Raw genomic sequence first — 24,588 nt, 5'->3', positions numbered from 1 at the left:
GGGGTCACCAACCCCCGGGCCACACAGCAGGAGGTGAGAGAGCGAAGCTTCATCTGTATTTACAGCCGCTCCCCATTGCTCACATTACCACCTGAGCTCTGCCTCCTGTCTGCATTTCGGTGGGTTGTATAATTATTTCATTACATATTACAATGTAATAATAATAGAAATAGTAATGATCTTGAATCATCCCGAAACCATCCCCCACCCCGTCCGTGGAAAAATCGTCTTCCACGAAACCGGTCCCTGGTGCCAGAAAGGTTGGGGACCGCTGCCGTAGGCTGATCGCATACACCAGCACAGTCCTTCCGGGCAGGGGACGGCCCCGTGGGTTGAACTTTTCCTGGTGCTCCCCTGGAGAGTCTGACTCGGGTGCTTCCTAGTTGGGATTCCGTGATGGGGGCAGATAATGGTTTCGTCCTAAGGGCTCGAAGGGGGCCCAGAGAGGGTGGCAGTGAGACAGGGAAGTACCGTGCGTGCTGACGAGGCTACTGGAGAGAGCAGAACACAGCCACTGCCGTCCCCAGGCAAAAGCTGCCAGAGGAAGGATGTGGTCAGAGGCGGAGGAGTTAGAAGACAGGACTTGGTCGTAGGATTCCACCTTCCTTAATGCCATAAGGCCACGGCAGCCACCCCTGCATTGCAACCCCCAGGTGCCCTCTATTTTGTGTGTTGTAAAAATACATAACTTAAAAATTACCATTTTAACCATCTTTAAGAGTACAATTCAGCGACATTAAGTACAATCGCAATGTTGTGTAACCATCGCCACTATTTCCAGAACTTTTTCGTCATCCCAAACAACAACTCTATACCCATTACCAATAACTGCCCATCCTCCCTCCCTCCCTCCAGCCCCTGGCAACCTCTATTCTACTTTGTGTCTCTCTGAATTTACCTATTCTAGACACCTCATCTGAGTGGACTCATATATCTGTCCTTTTGTGTCTGGCTTATTTCACTTAGCTTAATGTTTTCAAGGTCCATCCATGCGGTAGTTTGTATCAGAATTACAGTCTTTTTATGGCTGAATAATATATTCCTATATATACACACCACATTCAGTTCTCCCATTCATCTGTTGATGGTTACTTGGGTTTTTCCATCTTTTGACTATTGTAAATAATGTTAATGATCATGGGCTTCCATGGGCCATCTTAGGGAGAGGAGTTATCCAAAGACCCTGAGCGATTATCCCAAGATACGGAACATACTCCCTTCAAAAGGAACCACTTAAATCCTTACATGGAACCAAGTTATAAACATGAGTATAACAAGTTTTCTAGGGTTTTTTTGTTCGTTTGTTTGTTCTCCCCCCAACCATGACGCTGACTCCAGCAGTTTAAGACTTGTAAGAAGCATAGTACAACAGTTGAAGGGAATAAGGAAACACTTTCTCTGCAAAATACCAATTTCATCAATGAAAATAATGCTAGATGGGTCTTAAACGTGCTGAAAAGCAAGTAACGCCAGGCTCTCTTCCTGAAACGTGTCCACCTCCCATGCTCCTTTGCTCCAGTCATGCCAAACTAGTGATAATTCTGCACATACCTTACATCTTCAGGGCTCTGTCTGTGCACGCGCTGCTTCTGCAACTGGGAATGCCCTTTCTCCCATCCTCCAACTGGCAAACTCAATCGTTTCTCAGGTCCCCACGATGCCTTTCCTGACTCCTTCCCTTCCCACCAGGCGAGTCCCCTCACTGGAGCTTTCCCAGCACTTTGGCCACAGGTCAGCTGTTCCCACCAGTGCTATGATTGGCTGTTCTTGGTCTGCCTCTCCCGCCCGCCTGGGAGCTCCTTGAGGGAGGGCCTGGGGACTGTGACTTACTCATCTCTGTAGTCCCAGCCCTCCCTCCATAAATGTTGGGTCAAAAATAATGGCTACCATTTACTGATCCCTCACCATCTTGCAGGGTGTTTTACACGCACAAGCTCTAATCCTTCCAACAGCCCTTTGAGGTAGGAGTTTCTCCTGATTTTTACTTAAGAGCTCAGTCAGTGAGGAGTGAAGTCAGGACTCAAATCCAGGACATCCGGGCTCCAAAGTCCAAAAAGCTGCTTCCAATAAGAGTGGGTGGGTGGGTATGAGGCTGGATGCCGCACAGAGCACCTAACTTTTATAGCTGCTTATATCAAATCTGTGCCCATAGGTGAATCGTTTTACTTCCTCCTTTGTCCAATTGAAACGTATACTTTTTAATAACCCACTTCCTTCTTTCTCCCACTTCAAACACTGGCAACACAGATTCATCTCTCTTTCACACACACACAGATACGCCCTTCCTGATGATTTCCCCTTACCTACAGACACAGTTTGCTGCTTTGAACTCCTTAGGTCATGATGTGTGCTTTTTTTTTTTTTTTTTTTTTTTTTTATGACGTGTGCTTTTGTCCCACTTCCCCAGCCAGACAGTAGGGTCCTGGGGGTGCAGACCACACCTTCCACAGCTTTCTTCCCAGGCTCACTCACACTTCAGTCTCTCTACCTAGCAGGCCCTTGTGATATTCATTGGCTGCCTTTCAGGAAATCTGCCCCCTCCCCCCATGTCCGCCCAGCCTGTAATCCTGTTATAATATTTCTTGCATCAGTCCAACCACTTCTTATCACATTCCTGACTATCTTGTCCACATGTATAACTCAGAGAAAGGCATGTCCCTTTTGAAAAGCTCGTTTGGAAACAGCTTGCATTAAAACTTCAATAACAGTTTACGGCTACAATCACAGTTAACATTTTATCATTCTTTTTTTTTTTGGCAGTACGTGGGCCTCTCACTGCTGTGGCCTCTCCCGTTGCAGAGCACAGGCTCCGGACGCGCAGGCTCAGCGGCCATGGCTCACGGGCCCAGCCGCTCCGCGGCACGTGGGATCCTCCCAGACCGGGGCACGAACCCGTGTCCCCAGCATCGGCCCGTGGGCTCTCAACCACTGCGCCACCAGGGAAGCCCACATTTGATCATTCGAGTGAATGGAAAATTATTTTCCAAGAATCCCAAGTCTTTCGTCAACAAAGTTGCAAGGTTAAAGAGACCAAAATGTATTAGGTGAGCTGCTGCTAAAAGGTAGAGTTAGGAATCCTTCAGGAAAGCAGATGGCGATGCTCTCGCCTTACTCCATTCCAAAGCGGAGAAGCCCTTGAGTTTATTTGTCAAAAAGCCACCCCTTTCCCACAGACTCACACAGAATGGCCCAAGCTGTTGAGAGCTGCCAGGCCCCTGCCCTGGTCCCCACCCGATCCGCTTGCTTCCCGAGGGCTCCCCATCAGTGGAGCTGAATGGGCACAGTGCCAGGCCAGATGGCAAAGATGGGAAAAACTGCCAAAAAGGAGGCAAACAAGAAGTGGAAGGAGGGCTCTAGATGTGGGGGAGGAGCGGCACGGCACTCTCCTCAATCCTGCCTTGAGCAAGAGGTCAGGTTGGGGGTGCGGGAGACGGAAAGCAAAGAGGCAGCAGGTGCCCCAGAAAAGCACAGACACTGGGATTTCATTTCACCAGGGAGAAGGGGGACGTGGAGGCCCACGCTGGCTCCGTAACCTCAGCACGCCCGGAGGTCATATGAGCACGCCACTACACACACACACGGGCGCGTGCAAGGCCACACGCAGGTAAGGGTCCACTGAGGGATGTGCACACAAGATCCCTAGTAACATACGAATCAACGTGTATCCACAGCCTGTAACACACGTGTGCACGCATGGAGGCACAGACAGCCGAGCCAGGGGAGAGAAAGCAGACACCGTCCCCGCCTAGGGACATTATCCTTAGCCGGACAGACAGACGGGCAGCTTCAGGAGCACACACACATGCAGATGTGCACAAACAGATTCCGGCCCCAAGGCACTGAGAGGCAAAGAGAGGCCCTGGGGACGGCCCCGCCCACATCCCAGCCCCCGACACCACGCACTCGCCAGATGGTGCGCGGCCACCTTCCTCCACGCTGCTTCTCTGTCCTTCAGCTTCCCACCTGCACACCCGGGGCCCAGGTTCCTTATGTCCTCGGGGCCTCTGGGACCTGTCCCATTGCCCTCTGAGCTGGGCTGGGCATTACTCTTTGCTGAGGTAAGTCAGAGGGGCAGGGCTATTTTCTGCCCTGGCAGGAAGTGAGAATGGAGGATAAAAGTGGTCAGGAGGCTACATCATGATCTTTCCCTTCCTCTCCTCCACACAGCTGGCCCGTGGTGTCCACCCTTCCGGCGCCTGACCAGGGATGCAGAGGGGAGCGGAACAGAAAGGGATGGGTGATCTGGGACAGAAAGGGAGGGGAGAGAGGCACCCCGTCTCTGGACAGCTTCCTCCTGTCTGCCACCCTCTCCATGTGCTTCCTGCCCCCCTACTCCCCACCTCCTCTCCTCAGGAATCCACGTCCTTCAGAAGTTTGGAAAGTGCGGATGTCAATCCTCATCCTCCTTGCCCCAGAAGACCAGCTCCGGAATAGCTCCCACCTTCTTTTAGGTTCTGGTGGCCAGGCACCAGGGAGCGTGTCCACCCTCCACCTCCCCCGCACGGCGCGCGCTCCCTGACCTGCGACCTGCGCGTTGCTGGCTGAGCCCACTTCCTCTGCCGCTACACCTCGGCAGCCACGGGAAGATGCACCCTTTATCAACAGACGCTCGTAATTGTGAAGACCTCTTAATGCCTGTAGGTTCAGACTCCCCAAACAGATCCAAACCGTGCTAAGCCTTCAGCGGAAGCTTCAAGAAGTCTAGAGGCTTTGTGAAAAGCTCTGTCCCAGGGCTGCTCTGGGTACACACGAATCCTGCCCATCAGCTTGTCCTGGGTCTGGGGAGCCTGTGGGGTGGAGATAGTACCAGGTCACCGGACTGAGTGGATGGCTTCCTCCTGCCCTCGGGGCCACGTTCCACGTTCTCCCCCGCTGCTGGGTGTCCTATCTTCTCTCCATCCTCCTTCCTCCCTGATCCAGCCTGCTCTGCTTTCTCCAGCCCAGATTCCTGCTCCAGCCTCTCCCCCACCCTTCCCCACCTGAGCCTCTCTTCCTGCCTTTCCAGCACCATCCCTGGGTATTCTCATCTCATCCCTCCCGAAATTTTTTCTAGGAAAAGGCAGAAAGCAAAGGCGACCTACAGCTCCATACTTAAGTCTCCCCAGTGCATGGCTGTCACCTCCCCACCTGCAGACATTTCTCCACCCTGCTGTCAAGAGCCGAAAAACACAGGAAACGTAGTCCCAGTCAAGACTCAGATGGGCTCAAGCCACCCTCCGCAGCCCTGTGCTCTGGGTGGTCCTTGCTTTGGGGCCTGGCTGGGTCCCGCTGCCTCAGAGAAACCTCCTGGAGCCTGTGGCTTCATGGACCTCACCCTGACCTCGGGTGGCACTGAGTGTGCTCCACACGTAGCCCTCACGCCTCTGCTGCCCCCTTCCCCGCGGGCCTGGGCATGCAAGGCTTCCGTGTTGCAGGGGTACACACTGGGGGCATCAGACAGAGGCACAGCTGGGCTCTGGGGTCTCTGGGTGGCCAGGAGGTGAGGCTTGCGGGTCGAATAAGTTTCTGCTTCCTCCTCAAGCCTTGCTTCCACCTCCCCTTCAGCGACAACTTCAGCTCATCCTGAAGGGACTGGAGATGTGACCTGATGGGAGGGCCCCTTCCCATCAGAGAGGCCCCCATAGACCCGGGGAACAGGTGGGCAGCTGCCCTCAGTGGTGTGAGGCAGAGGTATCAGAAGGCCTCACCCACCCTCCCATATCACCCCCCCCCCAACCTCATGGTCAGTATCTGAAATTTTATCCACTTCATGACACCCATGGGCCACATCCTACCATAGCTGTAGGAACATGGGAGACAGCTGGTCTAATCCTCTATTTTTTTCCTTTTTTTTTTTAAACTAATTTTACCAACACTTTATTCTTTATCTTTTATATATATATTTTTGGCCTCGCTGCACAGCATGTGGGATCCTAGTTCCCCAACCAGGGATCAAACCCACACCCCCTGCAGTGGAAGCGCAAAGTCCTAACCACTGGACCGCCAGGGAAGTCCCTAATCTTCTTGTAAAGACAACGGCACTGGGTGAAGGCAGTATCTCTCTAAGGCACCACTAGAACACTTTGGGTGAAGGCAGTATCTCTCTAAGGCACCACTAGAACACTTTGGGTGAAGGCAGTATCTCTCTAAGGCACCACTAGAACACTTTGGTTCGCTGGGAAGGATAACTGTGAGAGCAGACCTGTGCCGTGAACCCGCCTGTGGTGTTTAATCAGATCAGATCATTGTCACCAGCAGAGGCCCAGCCCTGGGGTGAGAGGGTCAGGGGTTGTCTTATCTGAGAGTGGGAAAGGGCTGGAAACCATCCCCAGAGGGCCCTCCCTCCCCAGTGGCCTGGGATCTGGGATTCAGCATGACAGCGGTGGAGGGGGGGGGCCTAACGGGTGAAGGGGCAGACGCAGCTCCCAGGCATACAGGCCCCAGGGTGCGTTGGTGCTTCAGGTCTAGGGAGCATCCTCTTGTCTGAGGTCCGCCTGCCTGAGGCCATCCTTTTGAATTCTTTATTCAAAAAGGTTTCCCAGGGCCCAGGGCCCCCTCTCACCTCCATCCCCACCCATGTCTCCCGTTTCTAAAGACGGGGTGCTGCCCCACGTGCCCCTGTGAGGTTCAACCGCAGCTGGGACGCCCCCATACCTGTGCTCGCCGCTGTGGCTCAGCCGCTGCTCCAAGCCGGCTTCTGCCTGCTCTGGGCCGGGCTGGGCTGGTAGGACTTGTTCCCGGTGGGTGGGACACACACACCTCAGCAGATCTCGGCAGATCCCAGCTCCCTGCACGCACCCAACCCCGGGCAGGGCAGGGAGAGAGAGAGAGGAGGAAGCGGTGCCCTCAGTGGCCTCCACGGACCGGCCAGAGAAGAAACCCCAGCAGATCATGACACTTAATGCAGCCCCGACTCTCCCCCAGTAATGCCTCCCACCCAACCACCCATCCATGGCTCACACACTCCCTGCAGTTTCCGGGAAGGCTAACTGGCACACCCACCCACAGATGCCAGATGACTAACCCCCAGCCTCCCGCTGGCCTCGGCAGTTCCCCCTGGCTGTCTCGTCTCTTTTGGGTTCCGGCAGGTGGTTTCGTTCTTGCCACATGTGGTTTTTACCTCCCTCTGTGTGGGGGGTGGCAGCCCCCAGTCTCTGAACCCTGGGCTGAGCCCCTTGTCTTCTGGATCAATAGGGCTGGGCAGGTTGTCTGCGCTCAGTACTCGAAAACAAGCTTTAAGTGGTAGGTGAAAAAGGACAGTGCGGTCGAACGAGTATGGGAAACTCTAAGTCGAACAGGTTTCTCTATTTCAGGGCTTCTCAGAGCCTTTGACATGCCTTTAAGGGGTTGACTGCGTGTTGGTAATTGAAGCCGGGTGAAGGGTGCATGGGAGTGCATTACACTATTCTCTACGTGTGCGTGTTTGAGCTTTTCCATAATAAATGTTTTCTTTTGAATGCTGTATAGCTCCCCACACGTGTGTCCTCCGAACACGTCTTGGGAGATCCCAGGTTATTAAAGGCCAATGCTTCAAGATGCAGCTCCTCCCCACATTCAGGCCATCGGGCCCATGACTGGACGTCACAGCAAAGGTTTCCTGAGCTCCAGCCCAGTTGTTTCCTTCCTCCTATAAAGAGCAAGTCCTACCCTACTGTCTGGGATTGGTCCCCCTGGACACAATCTCATTCAGCTTGTCCTCCGGAGGGACAGTCCTACATTCACATCTGAGATCATGGGATCAGGGCTTCAGAAATGGAGACACCCACGCCCTCATGGCCCACATGGTCCCCAAGACACCCACCGGCTGTGACCTTCTTCAATCCAACTCTGATTTCTCAGGGCTTCTCCTCCTGGCAGGGGGCTGCTTCCCTGAGTACCATCCCCATGGTTCCCTCACCTGCAGATGGATCCAGGGGTTGGAGGGTTGACTCCCCCGGGGCAGGGCCAACGAGGGGATCAGAACCAAAACAGGCCACACAGGTTGAAAATAAACATTTTATGTAAAGACATCCTTTAAGGTAGGTGGAGCTCCCATCGCAGACCTCTCCGGGATGGCTGCCCCAACCCGAGGGAAACGTTGAGTCTGGGCCAAGTAAGAGACAACCTGGGGCCTGAGAGCAATGGAGGGTGTGGAAAGTGGGTGGGGAGAGGGCAGAGTCCAGCTCAGCCGGCTTGGCCGAGAGTCAAGGTGCTAAACTCCTGGCTCCATCGAAGCACGAGGTCCTCGCTCTTGGCCGGGGTCAGGACGGTGTATGTCTCATTCTGCAGACATCTCATGCGGGACACCTGCATGGGGATTGGGCGCACGTGGTCCAGCTAGGAAAGCCAGGAGCCCGAGGTGTCGGAAATTCAAGAACAGGAGGTGGGCGGGTGTAGGCACAGGGAGCAGAGGCAAGGAGGAAACTCAGATGTGGGTTTTTAAAGCGGGGAGGCGCACCACGTAGCCCGACTCCCCCTTTCAGAAATGAGGAGCCCGAGGCTGGAGAGGAAGTGACTTGGCTCAGACGACTTGGTGAGTAACAGCAAGAGCCAAGACTGAGGCCTCAGCCTCTCAGGCCCAACCCGGCTGGGGGTTCTTCCCTCCTGGCGTATCCACAGGGCCTCTGATCTGCAGCCTCCCTCCCTCCTGGAACCCTCTGCCTGGGGGCCTGGGAGAGCTGCTCACCCCAAGGCAGGAGGAGTGGGGACAGAGCTCCATGGAGGAGGCTCTGCCCGGAGATGCACCCACTCTCCACACCCCTGATGCTTGGACACCACGGGGGGCCCAGAACGGACCAGCCCTTGGGGCTGATGGGGAGGCAGCAGGGGCGGGGGCGGGGGGCTGCAGAGGGAGGGGCTCACCTTCCGTTTCCGGTTTCTCATCATACACTGCTGGCTTTTGAAGGCACAGTAGTTCGGGTACTGCACATATTCTGTGTCACAAATCTAAGTCAGGAGCGGGGAATGGGAGGTGGGAAGACATCAGAAGCCTCACAGACACCAGCCCTGCAGAGTGCGCCCACGATGGCAGGACCAGGGCACAGAACCAGACCGTCTGCACCTGGGGTGTCCCCTCTGCCCTTCCCGTCCCACCCTCAGCCATGGTTCAGTTGCTGGGAAGAAGCCAGGAGCTGGAGCTGAGAAGGGGGTGCCCTGCTGGTCACCTAGCTGGGAAAGCAGCTGAGCGACGAGGGCCAGGGAAGGGGCACTAAGGGCCCAGTACGCGGGAAGGGGCCCAGGCAGCGGTCCCATCTCAGGGAGCTTCCTAGGGACTGTTTAGTGCGGAAGAGGTCAGAAGTGCCTCTAATGTATGACCCTGGGCCAGTCACTTCCCTCTACGAACCTCGCCTGCCCATCTATAAATCCAGGGGAGCAGCTGAGGCAGTCCGAGACCCCTTCCAGATCTAGGGGCCCAGGGAGAAGAGCTGGGCGGAGACCTCTCGGCTCAGATAAAAGCCCTTTCTTAGGCTGCCTCTGCTTTTCCTGGTCTTGATTTTTCCTGCTAAACCACAGAAGGGAGGGGCCGGGCTCTTAGCTACAGCAGCTAGTTCCATGGGGGGAGGTAACTCTGGAGGCGGGGAGCAAAGTTGATCCCATTGAGAGGGAAAGCACTAGAAGATTTGAGAAGGAGCCTCCAGACTTAGGCAGGGAAGCACTGGGTCACCGTCAGCAGCCGTTTGGGGCAGAGATGAAGTCCCCCAGCCCACCCCCTGCAGGTAACCGGCAGAGCTGGACCAGACCTGTCTCATGCCCCCATGGCCTGTGCCCTCCCGGCCCTCCAGGTTTCTACTCCTTTGCTAAGTGCAATCCTGCTCTCTTGGGGGTCTGGAGGGTCTACTGGGGAGTGGCAGGAGGCTCAGTGAGGCCAGGGGCCCAAGCCCCCCTCCACATCCTAGGGTTCCCCAGAGCAGGGGACCAGAGGGAACCGGGGTGAGCAGGGTGGGGCTGAGCTTTGGGGAAGGCGCTGACCTTGGTGGGGAAGTCCCCATCCTGGAAGCTGAGGAACTCAGTCTGGAGCCAGCTGGCGACTCGATTGTCTTCGCAGCCCTTGGTGGCCAGCTGGGCACACCAGAAGTCCATGCGCAGCCCGCCATACAAATCCAGCGCGTAAAAGCGGCCCGATTTTAGGGTCCCTATCTGTGGCATGGGGCACAGGGGAGAGGTGGGCGTCCCGGCCCCCCTGCTGCCCCATCCTGCCTGGGGCCTGAGGCCCCCGGCCGCTGCAGGCCACCCTCCTCGGTACCTGGGTGCCGATGGACGTGCTCTGGGACGCGAGCAGGGGGCTGACGAAGGGCGTCTTGTGGGAGCTGTCACACTGCTGCCGCTGCAGGCTGGCCTCCGAGCGGCACTGCTCCAGCTTGAGGGAGCAGAACTCACAGAGGTCACATGTAGCCACGTGGCGCCGCCCAAGGTTGTCACAGACCTGAGGAGGAGCGCGGCTGGGGAACTGAGGCTGAGGCTTCCCCGCTTCCGCCCTCCAGAGCCGCTCCGCAGAATGTCTCCGCATTAAGTCTCTTCCAGAAGCTCCTGTGGCTTTTCCCTGCCCCCCTCCCCAAGGGTCCTCAAGGACCTCCCGTCGGCTCTCTGTTTCTTCACCCTCTTCCTGGATTATTTATCTACTCACAGGTAATATTCATCTCCCTGCTGGTGACACCCAAACCTTTACCATCACTTCTGATCTCTTTCCTGAGCTCCAAATCCCCACGGCCAAGTGCCTGGCAGACATGTAACTTAGCCCGTCTGAAAAAGACTCGTAACCCTCCCTTCCTCTCCGCTAATATTCACAAAGAGTCGGCAGGGTGCTGCGCACCATGGCGATGAGTGCCGTCATCTCCTTTGGTCTCCACAGGAACCTTCTACTAGCACAGGTACTAAGCAGGCCTCCGTCGTGTGCCTGACGAGGAAACCGAGGCTCCGTGAGGCTGAGTCAACTGCTCAAACCCACGTCTAGTGCGTGTGGAGCTGAGGCACTGGTCCTGGTGCTTCCAACTCCAAAACCTGTCCTCTGCCCGAGCACCTAGGCTCAGAACCTCCAAGTTCTTGGGTGACATTTTGTATGTGGAGCCCGGTGGGGCTCTTTGCCCTGAGCAAGTCTCCCCAGCCTTCCAGGAGGAAGGAGGATCTCGCCTTGCAGCATCGCCAGTCCATCCCGTCAGCGTGTCACAGTCACAAAATCTCTTACGTCGCCTTCCTTGCTCCTCCTGACAGCACACGGGGGACGCATCACCATGTCCCTGACCCCAAATCATGACCGAATTCTCTTTTCTTACCAAATTAAATACAAATGCTTCAGACTGCCATTCGGGATTATTCACATCATGACCCTTATTCTCTCTTTGACTCTAAAAATCCAGTGAGCCCTCCACCACTCCTGAACTTCCTACACTCCAAAACAAAAACAAAAAGACCCAGAAGAACTCCCTCTCCAGCACCTACCACACTCCTTTTGTAATGCTACTGAATCCCTGCTCCCTGCGGGCCAAGAACAGCAGTGTGCTCGTTTTTTGTTTTTTTTTTTTTTTGGTTCCACGTGGAATTTCTTCTCTTTCTTGCCTCAGAGACTTTGCACATATTGATACTAACCCCTCTAGCAGGAACCTCTACCAACCCCTTCTTTTGCCTGGTTAACTTCTTTTAGCTCCGGGTCTCAGTTTACACATCAGTTCCTCCAAGAGGCAATTCTCCGATCCAGCCCAACGCGACGTTTGTGCTCTCCATCTGCTCTCTGCACTTTGTGCCTGTCCGTCATGCATTGATCCTGCCACACCGTTCTCCGTTTCCGCGTCTGTCTCTCCCACCAGACTCCAGGAGGAGAGGGAATGGGATCTGTTGTACTCATTGCTAAAATACCTAGGACAGAGTTGCTAACATCTCAAATACCTAGCCCGATCAATATTTGAACAAACGGATGAATGGGTGGCATACGAGCTCTCAACAAACATTTGCTAACTTGCACTTTTTGAAAGCCCTATTTCCTGGGAATAGGACCTGCTGGGTGCTGAGGACACGTCGAGGCTGGGATCTCTCTACAGATCCCTGGAAACGGTTCTATGATCCCTCTGGAAAGAATAGCTACATCTAAGGTAAAGCCAAGTCCTGCCGGTGGTGAACTGGCTCAGGAGATGACTCAAACCTAACAAGGCGCAGCCACAGCATGAATTCTGGACTGCAGTGGATTCCAGACTTCGTCCTGTGACCTCCTCCTTTAAGGGGAGCTGGAGATACCCTTCCAAAGAAGGGATTCTCACTTGGAGAGAATCTCCAATGATGCCTCGGGCTTTATGTAGTCCCGCCCATTAACCACTCCTGAGGCCCAGAGGATGCCCAGTGAGCATGGAGCCATTAAACAGCATGGTGGGCATACCGACTTCCCGAAACCAAGGATCTCATCCTCCAAGTGCTGCCAGGCCTTGGCTGTAGGGGTTATGACACAGGTGTTCTCCACAATCGAGTAGCACAGTGCCAGCAAGGCCTCCACGTGAGGCAGCTGCAGGAGACTGCAAGAAGATGGCACCGGCTGGGGCAGAAAGCCCACCCACTCTCTTCCCCTCCCCTTAGCGTCTAGTCCTAGTCACACACATTTAGCATGCTGGATGGGGCCCCGGAGGCCTCCAGACCAACTGCCTCCTTTTACAAATGAGGAACTGAGATCCAGAAAGGGGAAGTAAAAGTTGCAGTGCTTCTTGGGGTCAGAGACAACCCCAGAACCCAAGTCTAGTAGCTCTAGGTTCAGGGCACACCCCACTACTTCAGAGATGGATGTCTAGGGCAGTGCTTAAGCCCATGACGGCCACAGAGCAGGCGTGGCAGGCAGCGGCTAGGTGCACCTGAAGCCCAGGCAGATGTGAGTGGGTCTGGAGGCCGAGGCTGGCAAAGAGGGCTTCTCATTCCCAAAGACAGCAGGGAAGGTAGGGCCGGTGGGACAGACAGAACTTCCTGTACCTGCCAGGGCTCTGGGCTTTCCAGATATTCTTCTCATATACATCATTCACTTCATCCGTTTCCTGCACAGATCGGATGACCTCTTGGATGTCCTCCATCATCATGGGAGTAGACTCCACTTCCCGCACCCGGGGAGTGAAGGAGAAAGGGTTGGAGGATACAAATTCAGACTGGGTCTTGGGCTCCGGGTCTGCCTGCAACCCAGACGTCGCCTCCAGCGCCTGCTTTGTGCCCTGTCCTTCCTCCCGCTCCTCCTCTTGTCCCTCCCGCTCCTGCCCTTGATCCTGGCCACCCAGGGACAGGGAGGATTGTAGCAGCTCCTCCACGCTGCTGTTAAGCCGCTCGGGCCAGGGCTGGAAGGCCTGTTGTTCTGTGGCTGCAGCAGGGTTTGGGAGGGACCAAGAGAGAGAAGGGAAAGGGATGGTCAGGTTTCTGAACTCCCGTGTCTTTGTTCACAGAGGGACGCACATAAACGCAGACAAAAACACATAAACACACACAAACACATACATAAACACAAAGGCAGAGGAAGGCAGTGCAAACTGTACACATTCATTTAGTTGAGCATAAAAAACACAGGAGAGAATACAAATATCAAAATAAAAGAACGTTACCATGGCGACAGTGGAGGCAGCGTTACTGGTCCCCTTTCCACCTCCCTTACAAGTGGTCCTCTTCCCTAACCCACCTCAAATACCACCTTTTGTCCCCCTCACTTAAGAAACACCAAGTATTCTGAATACCTAGCAACCAATCCTTTCTAGAGTGAAGATTTTAGCTGGGAAAAGTCCCAGAGCACTTCTTAATGTAGGAAGGTTTTGGGGAGCTAGGAAAAATCGGTTCAGGGCAGAGATGTACGTAATGTCAGAAAACATCCTAGGACAGGAAAGCCCTAACTTGTATTCAGAAAAAGCAGGCTCTCCCTTATGTAAATAGCTGCCCATGGCCACCTCCACTGGCTCATCTCCCCACGTCCCTCCCACTGATGCCTTAAACCCTGGGCTCCGGGACTCCTTGGGAGGAGAGGCTGGGAGTCTCCCGGGTGCTGGGAGGGTCTCACCTGTGATGTGGGAGGACTTGGGGGAGGTCATCGTCGTGAGCGGCACTTCAGAGGAAGTGTCCACCTCCTTGAGAGTGTTTGGTGAGAGGATAGAGACTGGGTGGGAGCACCCGACCCGCTGCAAGGAGAGACGCAAAGTGGGAACGCCTTTCCCAAAGGGCGAACTTCCACTCCTGCTTATCCTCCGTCCCTGTCCCTCGGGTCTCCTCTCTCACAGTTCCTGGGCGGGAATGAGGGCACATGGCCCCCGGTGGAACTCTCTAGACCTGAGAAAGGGTCCCCTGCAAGATCACACTCCCGTCTGGCCCACACTCCTGCCTTCAGTCTTTTGCATTTGACTTGAATGACATCACTGACCTGCTGGAAGGGCTTATCTCTGCCTCCTCCCATCCCTCTTCCCTACTTTTCTTGCAGTAACAGGACTGTTCTGACAGTCTGAATGCCCAAGGTGAGACTGGAGCCACTGCCACCGCCTGTCCCTTGATCCTTGACACCAGATCCAACCTTTGTCCCAGCCTCACCTTGGCGTAGTAGACGTGGTTGGAGCAACGGTACTGAGTAAACTGGCAGAAGGACTCAAACCAGGAGGCATAAGGGAGGTCGGAGCAGACAGCGCCTGGGGAAGGGCGTGCGGCGGAAGTGAACACACCAGGGGGAACGCCCTCTGGGAGGGGGCACGCTCTCTGGGAGGGGGCGGGACGGGGCGGTGGGCTCCCGGGGTCTGGAGAGCCCAGCACGCGGGCTCAGTGTGAGGCGCCAGCCACCCCCTCGCCCCGGGTCCAGCGAGCACAGGTCTGGCCCTCGAGGCGGGCCCTCACCTTCCGGCACCAGGCCGTGGTTTTCATACTGGTCCAGCTGGACGAGGGTGGGGTTCCGGCAGCCGTGGGTTGCGCGGAGCCGGCAGGTGGTCTCTGCCTTCCAGGTTGGGGTCAGCAGCGCAAAGAAGCGCTCATACTCGGTGGGAGAGAGGGGGCTGCCCGGAGTGGAGGTCGAGAGGGAATCCTGGGCGGGGGCCAGTGCCGGAGGCAGGCACAGCACTGCGGGGCGGGAAACAGACCACGGATGGGCCCAACTCCGACACCGGGCGAGCCGGCCCGTGCACACGGGGACCGGGTCGTCTGGCCGCCGAGCCCGCGGGCGAGGGCGAGAGAACTGGGGTGGGGGGGGGCGGTGGGAGGGGCTGGAAGCGGCCGGCCCAGGGGAAGGCGGTTCAGAGGCGGTGCAGGGAGGGCTCCGGGGGCGGACGCGCGCTCACCCCTCAGGAGTGAGAGAAGGAAGGCGGCGGCGAGCTGCCTCATGGCCCCGGACGGTCGCCCGTGTTCCCGGGACCGAGCGGCCTCTAACGGGCCGAGCCAGGGCTAGCCGGCGGGCGGGGGCCGCGGGTGCGAGGCCGCCGACGTCACAAAGGGCGGGGCGGGCCACGCGGGGGTGGGGGACGGGGGAACGGACGTTTGGCCGGGCTCGGTCGGAGGGCGGGTGCCGGTCCCCGCGTGTCACGCTCCAGCACGAGAGGACAAGGAGGGCAGGAGTGATCACTGACTCGGTGCCTTGGACGGCGGAGCTCCTGTGTTGTTCCTTACGCGTGACGTTTTTTCATTTCAAGGTGATCCCATAAAGTGGATAGTTACTAGCCCTATTTCACAATCTGCTCAAGAAGGGGTGAGGCCTGGAAGTGAGGCGCGCAGAGATGGGACGTACAACGCAAAGTCTGGAGAGGGCGCCTCCAGGTAAGGAGCCGAAGGAGAAGCAAGAGGGGGTTCGGGTGAGGAGGAGATGGGGCATGAGGGGGGCTCAGTCTAAGGAGGTGGTTTCCTGGTGGAGGCGGGCCAGACAGCTCACTGGTGTAAGGCAAACTACGCGTTTTTCTGTTTTGTGTTTAAAATAAGTCAGCCTGATACTTCGTCACGTATAAAGCACAAAATACACATTTACTGGAAATTAAGTGAAAGGTATCTGAGGGAGAAGAGATGCAGAATCGTAAAGGTTTTGGAAACCCTGGTCTGAGGCAGAGTCCCCAGGCAGCTTGGGTGGTTCCAGAGAAGTTGACAAGTTGTGGATTCTGGGGCGGAGGTACCACTTCTGGTTCCACATCTTGTCCCACTTCTGGCATGTCATCCTTCCACCTTTTAGCCAACTCAGAGGAGGCAAAACATGCTTAGCACATGTACTGAAATAGTGTCTCTACAATAAACACAGCAGGCCAACATGTACAGCTTCTATTCACCGACCCAATTCCTTTACATACGAGATACTGCACTCCACCCTGCCCCTCCCACTCACAAACCAGGACGAATCCTCTTGGCACAGAGGAAGGGGTGACCCTTCAGCCAGGGCCACAGCCCAGATGATCTGGAGGAGCCCCCGCTGGAAAAGCAGGAAGAGAGTGAAGAAAGTTTATCACGCCATGGCCCCCCACGAGGGGAGGGGATCAGGAGGCTGGGGGAGGGCCCCATGCTACTGCCCCAGTCCTTAAATACAAAGCAAGGGGAGTAAAGAGGACCATCCCTCAAAAGTACAGCACCAACCTCACCATGGAGGCAAAAGGACAGTGGGCAAGACCCCTTCCCTCTGAAGGGGGCGGGCTGAATGAGAGCACATACCGTTAGTGGCTGCAGCAACCCCCGTAGCAGGGTCTGGGTGCAGCGTCAGCACCAGGAGTGGGGCGGGGAGGAGAGGGGATGACAACTCTGCGCCACCCACCTCTCCCTGACCCCAGCCAGGCATCCCTCTCCCCACTAGCCCAGGTCAGGGGATGTGGAAGAAACTGTGTTGGAATCCAAGGCCCTTGTCTATTTCTTCTTCCGTTCTTGGGAGCAGCGTGGGCAAAACCTACAAAGGAACGTGACAGAGAAGGGGGAGAGAGTGAGCAAAAGGGAGGATGCCCTCTGTCACTCACTCAGCTCGTGACAGTCCAGCCCCACCGCAGCTCTCACTCACCACTTCCCCCGAGGCTTGGTGGTCAGCCCCACACAGGCAAAGTGGAACCACTCGATGGAACACTGGGAAAGGAAGAGGATGGAAGAAGCAGAACTCAGGGACCAGGGTGGGGCAGAGGAAAGAAAAGAACTCCCCCCACCCTCCATTCCCCCCCCATCCCTTAGGAGTACTCCCTTATTCCATCCCTTGAGAGAATTCTTGAAGGGTCCAAGGCCAACCAACTCCATCTACCTTTCTCCTATCCCGAAGTCCCCCTATTCAACCGTTACCCCCCTTCTTGTACCCAACTCCCTTCGTGTTCACCAGAACCCCCCCCCCCCATCCTGAGGCAAAACAGTTCTTACATCAGGGTTGTCACAGCCAATCATCTCTCCATAGGAGACCTGGTGACAAAGGCAATAGGTGGGTTCGTTGGGATCCACAGGCATATCCAACACATCAGAGGGGTGGACACTGCCAAAGGTCACTGAGGGCATCCCATACTCAGGGCTTCTGCGTGCCAAGAAGAAGAGAAAGTGTCATCTGCACGAAGGGAAGCTACAGCTTGAGATGCTCAGAGCCGGCAGAGGAGGAGGTCCTTGTGGGGCTAGTGATTTGTGGCTTCTCCTCTGTATCCAGCAGATACCAAAATGGCAAGGAGAGTTGTTGGCACAGGAGACAGCAAAGTGGCAAGGGGCACTGTGGCTGGGGTGAGGTGGCGGGAAAGAGGAGTCTGTCCCTTGGCAAAATGCTCCCTGACACACTCACGTGCGAACAAGTTTTAACTTCTTCTGGGCGGCCTTGGGGGCTTCGTCGTCGGAGTTTTTCCCTTTGGAACGAGCACGGGTAGCCTTCTTCTCCTTTTGAGTCCGGCCTTCTAGGCAAGAGGGGGGGAAGCCAGAAGGCAGGGAGACAGAAGGATGGGTTAAGCCCCCCTCCCCCTGCCCCTCCTCCAAGCCTGTGGCCCTCCCTCGGAGCTGAGGAGCAGGCTGGCTTCTCCCTTGGGGTCCTCGGGCCCACCCCTCGCCCCACCCCTCGCCCCACCTCTCACAGCCCCGCCCCCCTCCTCACTCTTTTTGCCTTTGCTGGAAGAGCTGTCATAGTCACTTGACTCAATCTGCTTCTCCTTCAGATCAGCCTCAAAACGGGCCAGGTCTGTGTCCAGTCGCCGAATGTGTTTGTCCACCTGGGTGGGAAGGAAGGAGAAGGAAGAGCTACAGGGCTGGTTCCAGTTAAAGAAAACAGGCTGAGGCAGATTCTATGGATCTCCCAGACCCAAAACAGATCCCAACACGGCTGAAGGAGGGGGTCTAGGACCCCGAGGAATAGACGGGAGGCAGGTGGGGAGCCATGAACAGGGCCATACCATCTCATAGGTCTGCATGGCAAGCTGCACCTTGTCGTCACCAAATCCCTTGCACTTGCCATAGGCTTCCTGGATCTGTCTGAGAAGGGCCAATTTCTCCTCGGAGCTCAGGCTGCGGGCGCTACTCATATACTCAGTGGCCAACTTGTCAATTTCAGCCTTCAGGTCTACAACAGAGACAGAGGCCTGGTCACAATGGCCCCTGAGTGGCTAGGTGGAACACACTTCTTCCTCTTGCTCCTTGGACCTTTTCCATTGACCATCATAACCTTCGAATTAAAACGTACTGAACATTCCTAGGTACTGTGCCACGTACTCAAGTAATGCAACATGTTCACAATATTTGTTTCAAAGGTGCCTTCGGGTGCTGAAAACATTGCTATCATAGTTGGAACTGAATTTATTGAACCATAATGAGGGATTCCTGGCACCCGGCACTAATACGAAACGTGTTTTTGTCGCTGTCTGAAGATGCTTCTTTGCAGGGCTTGCTGCCTCTTGAACCATGAACTTTGTCTCAAAAGCCATCTGGTTTCTCGTCTCAAAAACATCCCACGACAGCTCTGAGTGCTACAAACCGGGCTGGGTCATCTGCTGCTGCTGGCTTCCAGGTCTGTATACCTCATCATTTAAAATTAGGCCCTGGTCCATTCACAGCACAGTTCTTCTACTTACTGCCCACCCTGTTTTGCTCATCGTTTGCAACTTGCTTATATTTCCCATCACTTTTTTTTCTGTTTGTTCAGTTTAGATATTGCTCCAAATGTTTCTGCAAGGCTGGTGACGTCCCAAGGCACTGAGACTTTAGATGCGCACCGCCCAATATTTGGTAGTGCTCACAAAACATGTCGATGGAGAAAAAAGTATGACTGCAACACGGGGCAGCAATAGGCAACAGGGAAGACCTGCGCGCACACTAGGTTTACGCCCCGCTTCATTCGAGGCCCTTGGAGGAAGCTGGAAAAGCATGTATGTACTTCAGTAATCTCCAACTGGTCTTTCTGTGCATGAACTCAAGAGCTGGAACTGTATTACAAAGCAAGGAGCTGGTGCTCAGCATTCAGCAGGGAGTTCTCAAGGGCCTACGTCCAGGATTTTAGATGATGTTCACCTTTTCATGAGTAAACTTACCAAGAGTAACTTGAATCACAGCTTTAGGTATTCTAACAACAGCTTGTTACATCCTTGGGCAGAGTTACATGAGGATGCACCTATATATCCATCAGCAGGTGTGGGGGGATAGCGCCAACAAATACCTTTGACCTTGAAGAGACAAACCTGACCACTGTAGTGTGGCCTCAGGCTCCAAATGAATGCCTCAATGCAGCCCAACTTGCTCAATGCCCAGGCAAGGCCACAGATGGTACCCAGTGCGTCTGTGCGGCTGAATATAGTGTAGAGATCCCGACGTTTGTTAATTGCTGCTTTTTCTTCTTTTTTCCTTTCTTTTTAAGATCTTCTCACGCAGCAAAGTTCCTGTCTACCAACATGAGTTGCAGTCTAAAGCCACAGTGAATTTTGTGACAGTAACATTAACAGTCCAATGGAACAGAAACATTCTAGTCTTCCTATAAACGTACTGAACATGGAGAACAGAAATGATTCTAGGAATGACTTTGGTTTTTTTAATTATTCTTGAGGGAGATATAAAGAGCATAGCATCTTTGAATTCTTGAGGCACTGTCACGCCATGTGTTACGGAAAAGCTGACACACAAATACGGGTCATTATTACCCTCCTTCTAAGAACTGCAAGAGAGAGAGAGAGAGAGAGAAAGAGAGAGAGAGAGAGAAGCTGCAGCAATCCAGACCAGATGATATGCTAACACCAAACAGAAGAAGAAACGATCATATACACACTCACTATACACTGGACTCCTTACTCTGTACGTACCCTCTGTTCTTTGGTCCAGGTCCCTCATGAGCTGGAAGTTTCTCTGCAGTTCAAATGGGAGGTTTTCAATACCTGGGGAGAAGAGGAGAAATTGAGCCTCCCTGGAATGCTAGGCCCTACAGCTGCTTTTAAAGAACAGGTCCAAAACAACACTCGGTTTTCCCTCCTTCAAACCGCTGGATTATCTGTTACAGCACTCATCGTTCTGCTCTCAGGAGAGGTCACGTCTGCCTCTTTCCACAACTAACCCCTCCATCTCTACAGAGCATTCCCACCCTTCCTCCCTTCAGTGACTTTACAAATCAGCCTTTCCCTTTCCTTTCCTTTCAATCTCTGTCTCCAAGCTCCTTGCCCTCAACTTACAAATACCCTCCTGGCATCCTCCACCACTCATCACACACACACTTCCAACCTGCTCTCCGTACAGTAGCCAGAATGTTCTTTAAAAAATGCAGATCTGGGCTTCCCTGGTGGCGCAGTGGTTGAGAGTCCGCCTGCCGATGCAGGGGACACGGGTTCGTGCCCCGGTCCGGGAGGATCCCACATGCCGTGGAGCGGCTGGGCCCGTGAGCCATGGCCGCTGGGCCTGCGCGTCCGGAGCCTGTGCTCCGCAACGGGAGAGGCCACAACGGTGAGAGGCCCGCGTACCGCAAAAAAAAAATGCAGATCTGCTCAAGTCACTGTCCTGTTTATAACCCTCTAGTGACCTCCTACTGCAATATTCCTATAGCTATTCTGCACTTTCTGGCCCTTGCTTCCGTCACACCAGCCCTAACTCACGTCAGTCCCCGTCTGTGCTCTCCCTGCTCTATCATACTGCCTCCTCTGAGTGCCTTGAACTTGCCAGTGCTCTTCATGACACTTGGCTTTTCACACGCTACTCTCTCTGCCCAGAATGCCCTGCCCAGTCTTCTTCATCCCACCTCCACCATACCTCTTGGCCTTCAAATTCCTGTTCACTCTTCAAAGTTCAGCTCAACCCTGACTGCCCCAAACTCCAACAAGTGCCCTGGATTATGCTGTCGTGCTATTTTTTTTTTTTAAATACGTATTTCGCTGCGTGGGGTCTTAGTTGCAGTACACGGGATCTTTGTTGCTGCGTGCGGGACCTTTTAGTTGCGGCATGTGGGATCTTGTATCTGCAGCGTGTGGGATCTAGCTCCCTCCCTGACCACGGATCGAACCCAGGCCCCCTGCATTGGGAGTGCGGAGTCTTAACCACTGGACCACCAGGGAAGTCCCTGTCGTGGTATTCTGTGTCTACCCTTTTGGGCTCTTATCCAATGTACTTAAATAAGTAATTGTGTAATTAGTTATTTGGTATGTCTCCCCAGCTCTCCAGAAGGGTTAGATGTATCTGTCTTCTTCCCTATTTCTCTAGAGTTTGGATGTGCATACAGAGGATCCTCAATAAATACTTGAATAAATGCATGAATACTTAAGTCTCTCTCATAAAAGAAAAATCTCTTCCCATGACTCCACTTCCAACTTTTAAAATGCCTCCACTGCTTTAACCTATAAACTCAGGTTCACCACCACCAGTTTACTGAGACTAAGCCATCAGTGACTTACCAAGTCAAATGATGGGTTATTAGTCCTATCCTAAAAAAATTACGTTCGCAGGATCTGGCACCATCTTCTCGTCTTCGAATAACTTTCTTCCTCTTAAGATTCCAAATCTCATCACATACTTTCTAGCAATTCCATCACTGACATTTCCTTAGCCTGTCCCTTAAATGTTAAGATTTTCTTGAACTTACACTTAATTTAATCCTCTAATTTTCTCACTTGCTTTCTCTGAATGATCTCCATCTTATTTACTCTTACAGATACAATTACCATTCCCATGCTTAAATCTAAGTTGAATAAATATGTTACTGTTACTCCTGAATTTCCTATCTTGTTGATGATTTACTGTCTACCTCACTTCCCAAACAGGAAATAGAGAAGTCACCTTAGACGACTCCTTCTCTCTCAACCACTCAGTCAGTCAATCCTGTCATATTTAACTCCTAAACACTTCTGTCACTCCCTGAGATCAGGTCCTCATCTCTGACCAGAACTGTTATCCCTAACTGGTCTCCCTATTACCAATGTCATCATGCTCCAATTTATCATGCAACATTTATTTTCGTTTATATTAAAAAAATCACTCTATTTAGAAAATCTGTTGGTTCCTCGCTATTTAAAGTGCACGCTGGTGGACTTCCCTGGTGGTGCAGTGGTTAAGAATCCGCCCACCCGCAGTGGTTGAGAGTCCGCCTGCCGATGCGGGGGACGCGGGTTCGAGCCCTGATCCAGGAAGATCGCACGTGCCGCGGAGCAACTAAGCCCGTGTGCCACAACTACTGAGCCTGCGCTCTAGAGCCCGCGAGCCACAACTACTGGGCCCGCGTGCCACAACTACTGAAGCCCGCGCGCCTCGAGCCCGTGCTCCGCAACAAGAGAAAACCACCGCGATGAGAAGCCCGCGCACCGCAACAAAGAGTAGCCCCCGCTCACCATAACTAGAGAAAGCCTGCGGGCAGCAACGAAGACCCAATGCAGCTCAAACAAACAAACAAACAAATAAATAAATATAACGTGCAAGCTTCTTAGCTTGGCTTAAACGACCTTTCACAACCTAGCCCCAGCTACCTTCTCCAGTCTCGTTTCCCAATCTTGCACCTCGGAGTCCTATACATCAAACACTCTGGCCTCACTTTTCCCTGGCTTTGCCACAAACCCATAACACCTTTGCTGATGCTTTCCCCAACCTGCAATTCCCTCTCCGCACTCAACCTTCAAGTTTCTATACATCACATCCTCTGTAAAGCTTTACCTACACCCCCAGGTAACGAGCCCCTCTTTCTCCAGTGTTACCTACTGTCCTTTTAATGTATTTCTATTATTTCATTTGTCACACTGTTTTATAAATATTAGCAGAACCTGTGTTCTACTAGACTATGAGCACTTGAGGGCAAGAGCCGGGTCTTATTCATTCTTGTATATCGCCAGTACCTGCCATTACGTCTGAACCATAGCAGAACCTCAAAAAACGAATGAATTAATGACGCTCAACGATAAGACAAACGTAAGGGCATAGGGTGACGGACTCTGTGAAGAGGTAGGTTACACAAATGGCATAAACATAACACCATATTTCCATTTGATGGGAATTGGATCTTTACTCCAAGAGGAGAAGCCTTCCGGTTCATCATCTGACAGTGGTCACTCGTAACCCCCCATCCCCACGAGAAGCCGCTTCTTCGAAAGAACTGGTTGGAGGAGCCGCGAGCAGATCTTCATCGCTGCTCCAAATGGCAGTGGATGATATATTAATACGAAAACGACCGATTCGGAACGATTTTAAGAAAATGATATGTGCTGAGGCCAGAGACTCTGCAGACGGGGGCAGCAAATATCTTCCCGGCTATGCCCACCAGCCCTTCAAGAGCCGTCCCCCAGCCCTGCCGCGCAGCCCCTCCCCCGTCTACACCCCAGAGCGAGGCCTCGACCCCGGTGCCCCGCCCCCTATTTCTTCACACCCTCCAGTATTTTCTCTCGCTCAACCCTTCACGACTGTGACTTTCTGACCACCGAGACTTCGGAGCCGTGAAGCTCCTCAGCCCCGATTCCCCCCAACCCGTCTGTGACCCCTGACCCCCTCCTCCAGCCTGCTCTTACTGTCCAGATAATGTTCCAAATACATCCCCGCAGCCATCTTGAAGCAAAACAAAGCAACTTCCGCTCCGCCCCGGAAGTGACTGAACGCGAAGGGAGACGAAGCGCTCCTACCCGGCCCTCCTCCCTTCCGCCCTCACGAGGAGAACTTCCGCCCTCACGAGACGAACTTCCGGTCTGAGTACAGGGCCCGCCGAGTTGCCTTCTCCTGGCGCAGTCACTGGTCCGTGGCGGGTCGGCCGGGTGCGGGGCCGGCGGCGGTGGCCGCCGCGGCCGAGGGCGCCATTTTGCGTCCTCGCTCAAACGTCCGTCCCCTCCAGGACGGGGACGTGCGGGCGTGAGAGCAAGGAAACCTGTCTCTTTGGGCTTTCAGTCCACAGAGAGTCCTTCTCAGCAGCTGGGGAATGTGAATCGGCCCCTTGGCGGAATGTGAAGCTGGCGATCAGGGCAGGTGCCTTCTTCCGCGTCACTAGTTTCTTAGGAAGTTGAGGAGGCGCCTGGCGGTGCGAGGTTTAAATCCTCCCCGTTTCTGTTCACTCGCGCTACCACCAACTCCCCAGGATTATGTTTTAACGTGGAAACAATTATTAATAAACTCTACTTATAAATACAAAGAACTACTCACACAATAAAGCTGCGACTCTCCACACCTTTTGTCAGGGTTCCTGTCACTTGAGGACGTTCTCGCCTGTAAAGTGACAAGAGTGCTTCTGGCCTTGCCCTCCTGTTTGTCTCCCTTTTTATTCGAGTTTGGGTACGATGTTAACTGGCACCATAATTCTGAAAGGAT

The 24,588-nt window shown here is 54.0% G+C and overlaps 2 protein-coding genes across 7 annotated transcripts; both read right to left on the bottom strand.

The window, feature by feature from the left end:
* Window positions 1-8,142: 8,142 nt before the first annotated feature.
* Window positions 8,143-15,258, bottom strand: ACRBP (acrosin binding protein). The gene is made up of 10 exons (XM_065888101.1): window positions 15,216-15,258; window positions 14,779-14,997; window positions 14,482-14,576; window positions 13,961-14,078; window positions 12,901-13,276; window positions 12,323-12,455; window positions 10,202-10,381; window positions 9,928-10,095; window positions 8,821-8,904; window positions 8,143-8,265 (listed from the first exon to the last, which is right to left on the bottom strand). Exons 1-10 carry the CDS (start codon window positions 15,256-15,258, stop codon window positions 8,143-8,145), a joined length of 1,539 nt encoding a protein of 512 aa, XP_065744173.1.
* A 903-nt stretch (window positions 15,259-16,161) lies between these two features.
* Window positions 16,162-23,853, bottom strand: ING4 (inhibitor of growth family member 4). 6 transcript variants are annotated; one of them, XM_065886904.1, is made up of 8 exons: window positions 23,802-23,853; window positions 20,136-20,207; window positions 18,243-18,409; window positions 17,957-18,062; window positions 17,645-17,753; window positions 17,242-17,389; window positions 16,898-16,959; window positions 16,162-16,789 (listed from the first exon to the last, which is right to left on the bottom strand). In XM_065886904.1, exons 1-8 carry the CDS (start codon window positions 23,836-23,838, stop codon window positions 16,750-16,752), a joined length of 741 nt encoding a protein of 246 aa, XP_065742976.1. In that variant the 5' UTR covers window positions 23,839-23,853; the 3' UTR covers window positions 16,162-16,749. The 6 variants fall into 6 exon arrangements, with proteins under 6 accessions (XP_065742976.1, XP_065742977.1, XP_065742975.1 ...); XM_065886905.1 differs by having other exon boundaries at window positions 17,645-17,750; XM_065886903.1 differs by having other exon boundaries at window positions 17,645-17,750; window positions 17,948-18,062; window positions 23,802-23,848.
* Window positions 23,854-24,588: the final 735 nt, after the last annotated feature.

Source organism: Phocoena phocoena, chromosome 11 (assembly GCF_963924675.1).
Source record: "Phocoena phocoena chromosome 11, mPhoPho1.1, whole genome shotgun sequence".
Lineage (NCBI taxonomy): Eukaryota > Metazoa > Chordata > Mammalia > Artiodactyla > Phocoenidae > Phocoena > Phocoena phocoena.
Note: the sequence above shows the minus strand (reverse complement) of the source record. Positions and strands in the feature narration are given on the sequence as shown.

Bases quoted from the DNA above. Each gene is read 5' to 3' on its own strand.
- ACRBP (XM_065888101.1), bottom strand. From the start codon at position 15,258: ATGAGGCAGCTCGCCGCCGCCTTCCTTCTCTCACTCCTGAGGG. The intron at 14,998-15,215 runs GTGAGCGCGCGT...CCCGCCCCGCAG, and splicing joins CCTTCTCTCACTCCTGAGGG to TGCTGTGCCTGCCTCCGGCA. The intron at 8,266-8,820 runs GTGAGCCCCTCC...ATCCCCATGCAG, and splicing joins TGAGAAACCGGAAACGGAAG to GTGTCCCGCATGAGATGTCT.
- ING4 (XM_065886902.1), bottom strand. From the start codon at position 23,838: ATGGCTGCGGGGATGTATTTGGAACATTATCTGGACA. The intron at 18,410-20,135 runs GTACGTACAGAG...TCTCTGTTGTAG, and splicing joins CCTGGACCAAAGAACAGAGG to ACCTGAAGGCTGAAATTGAC. The intron at 16,960-17,241 runs GTAAGAACTGTT...TTCCTTTCCCAG, and splicing joins TTGGCTGTGACAACCCTGAT to TGTTCCATCGAGTGGTTCCA.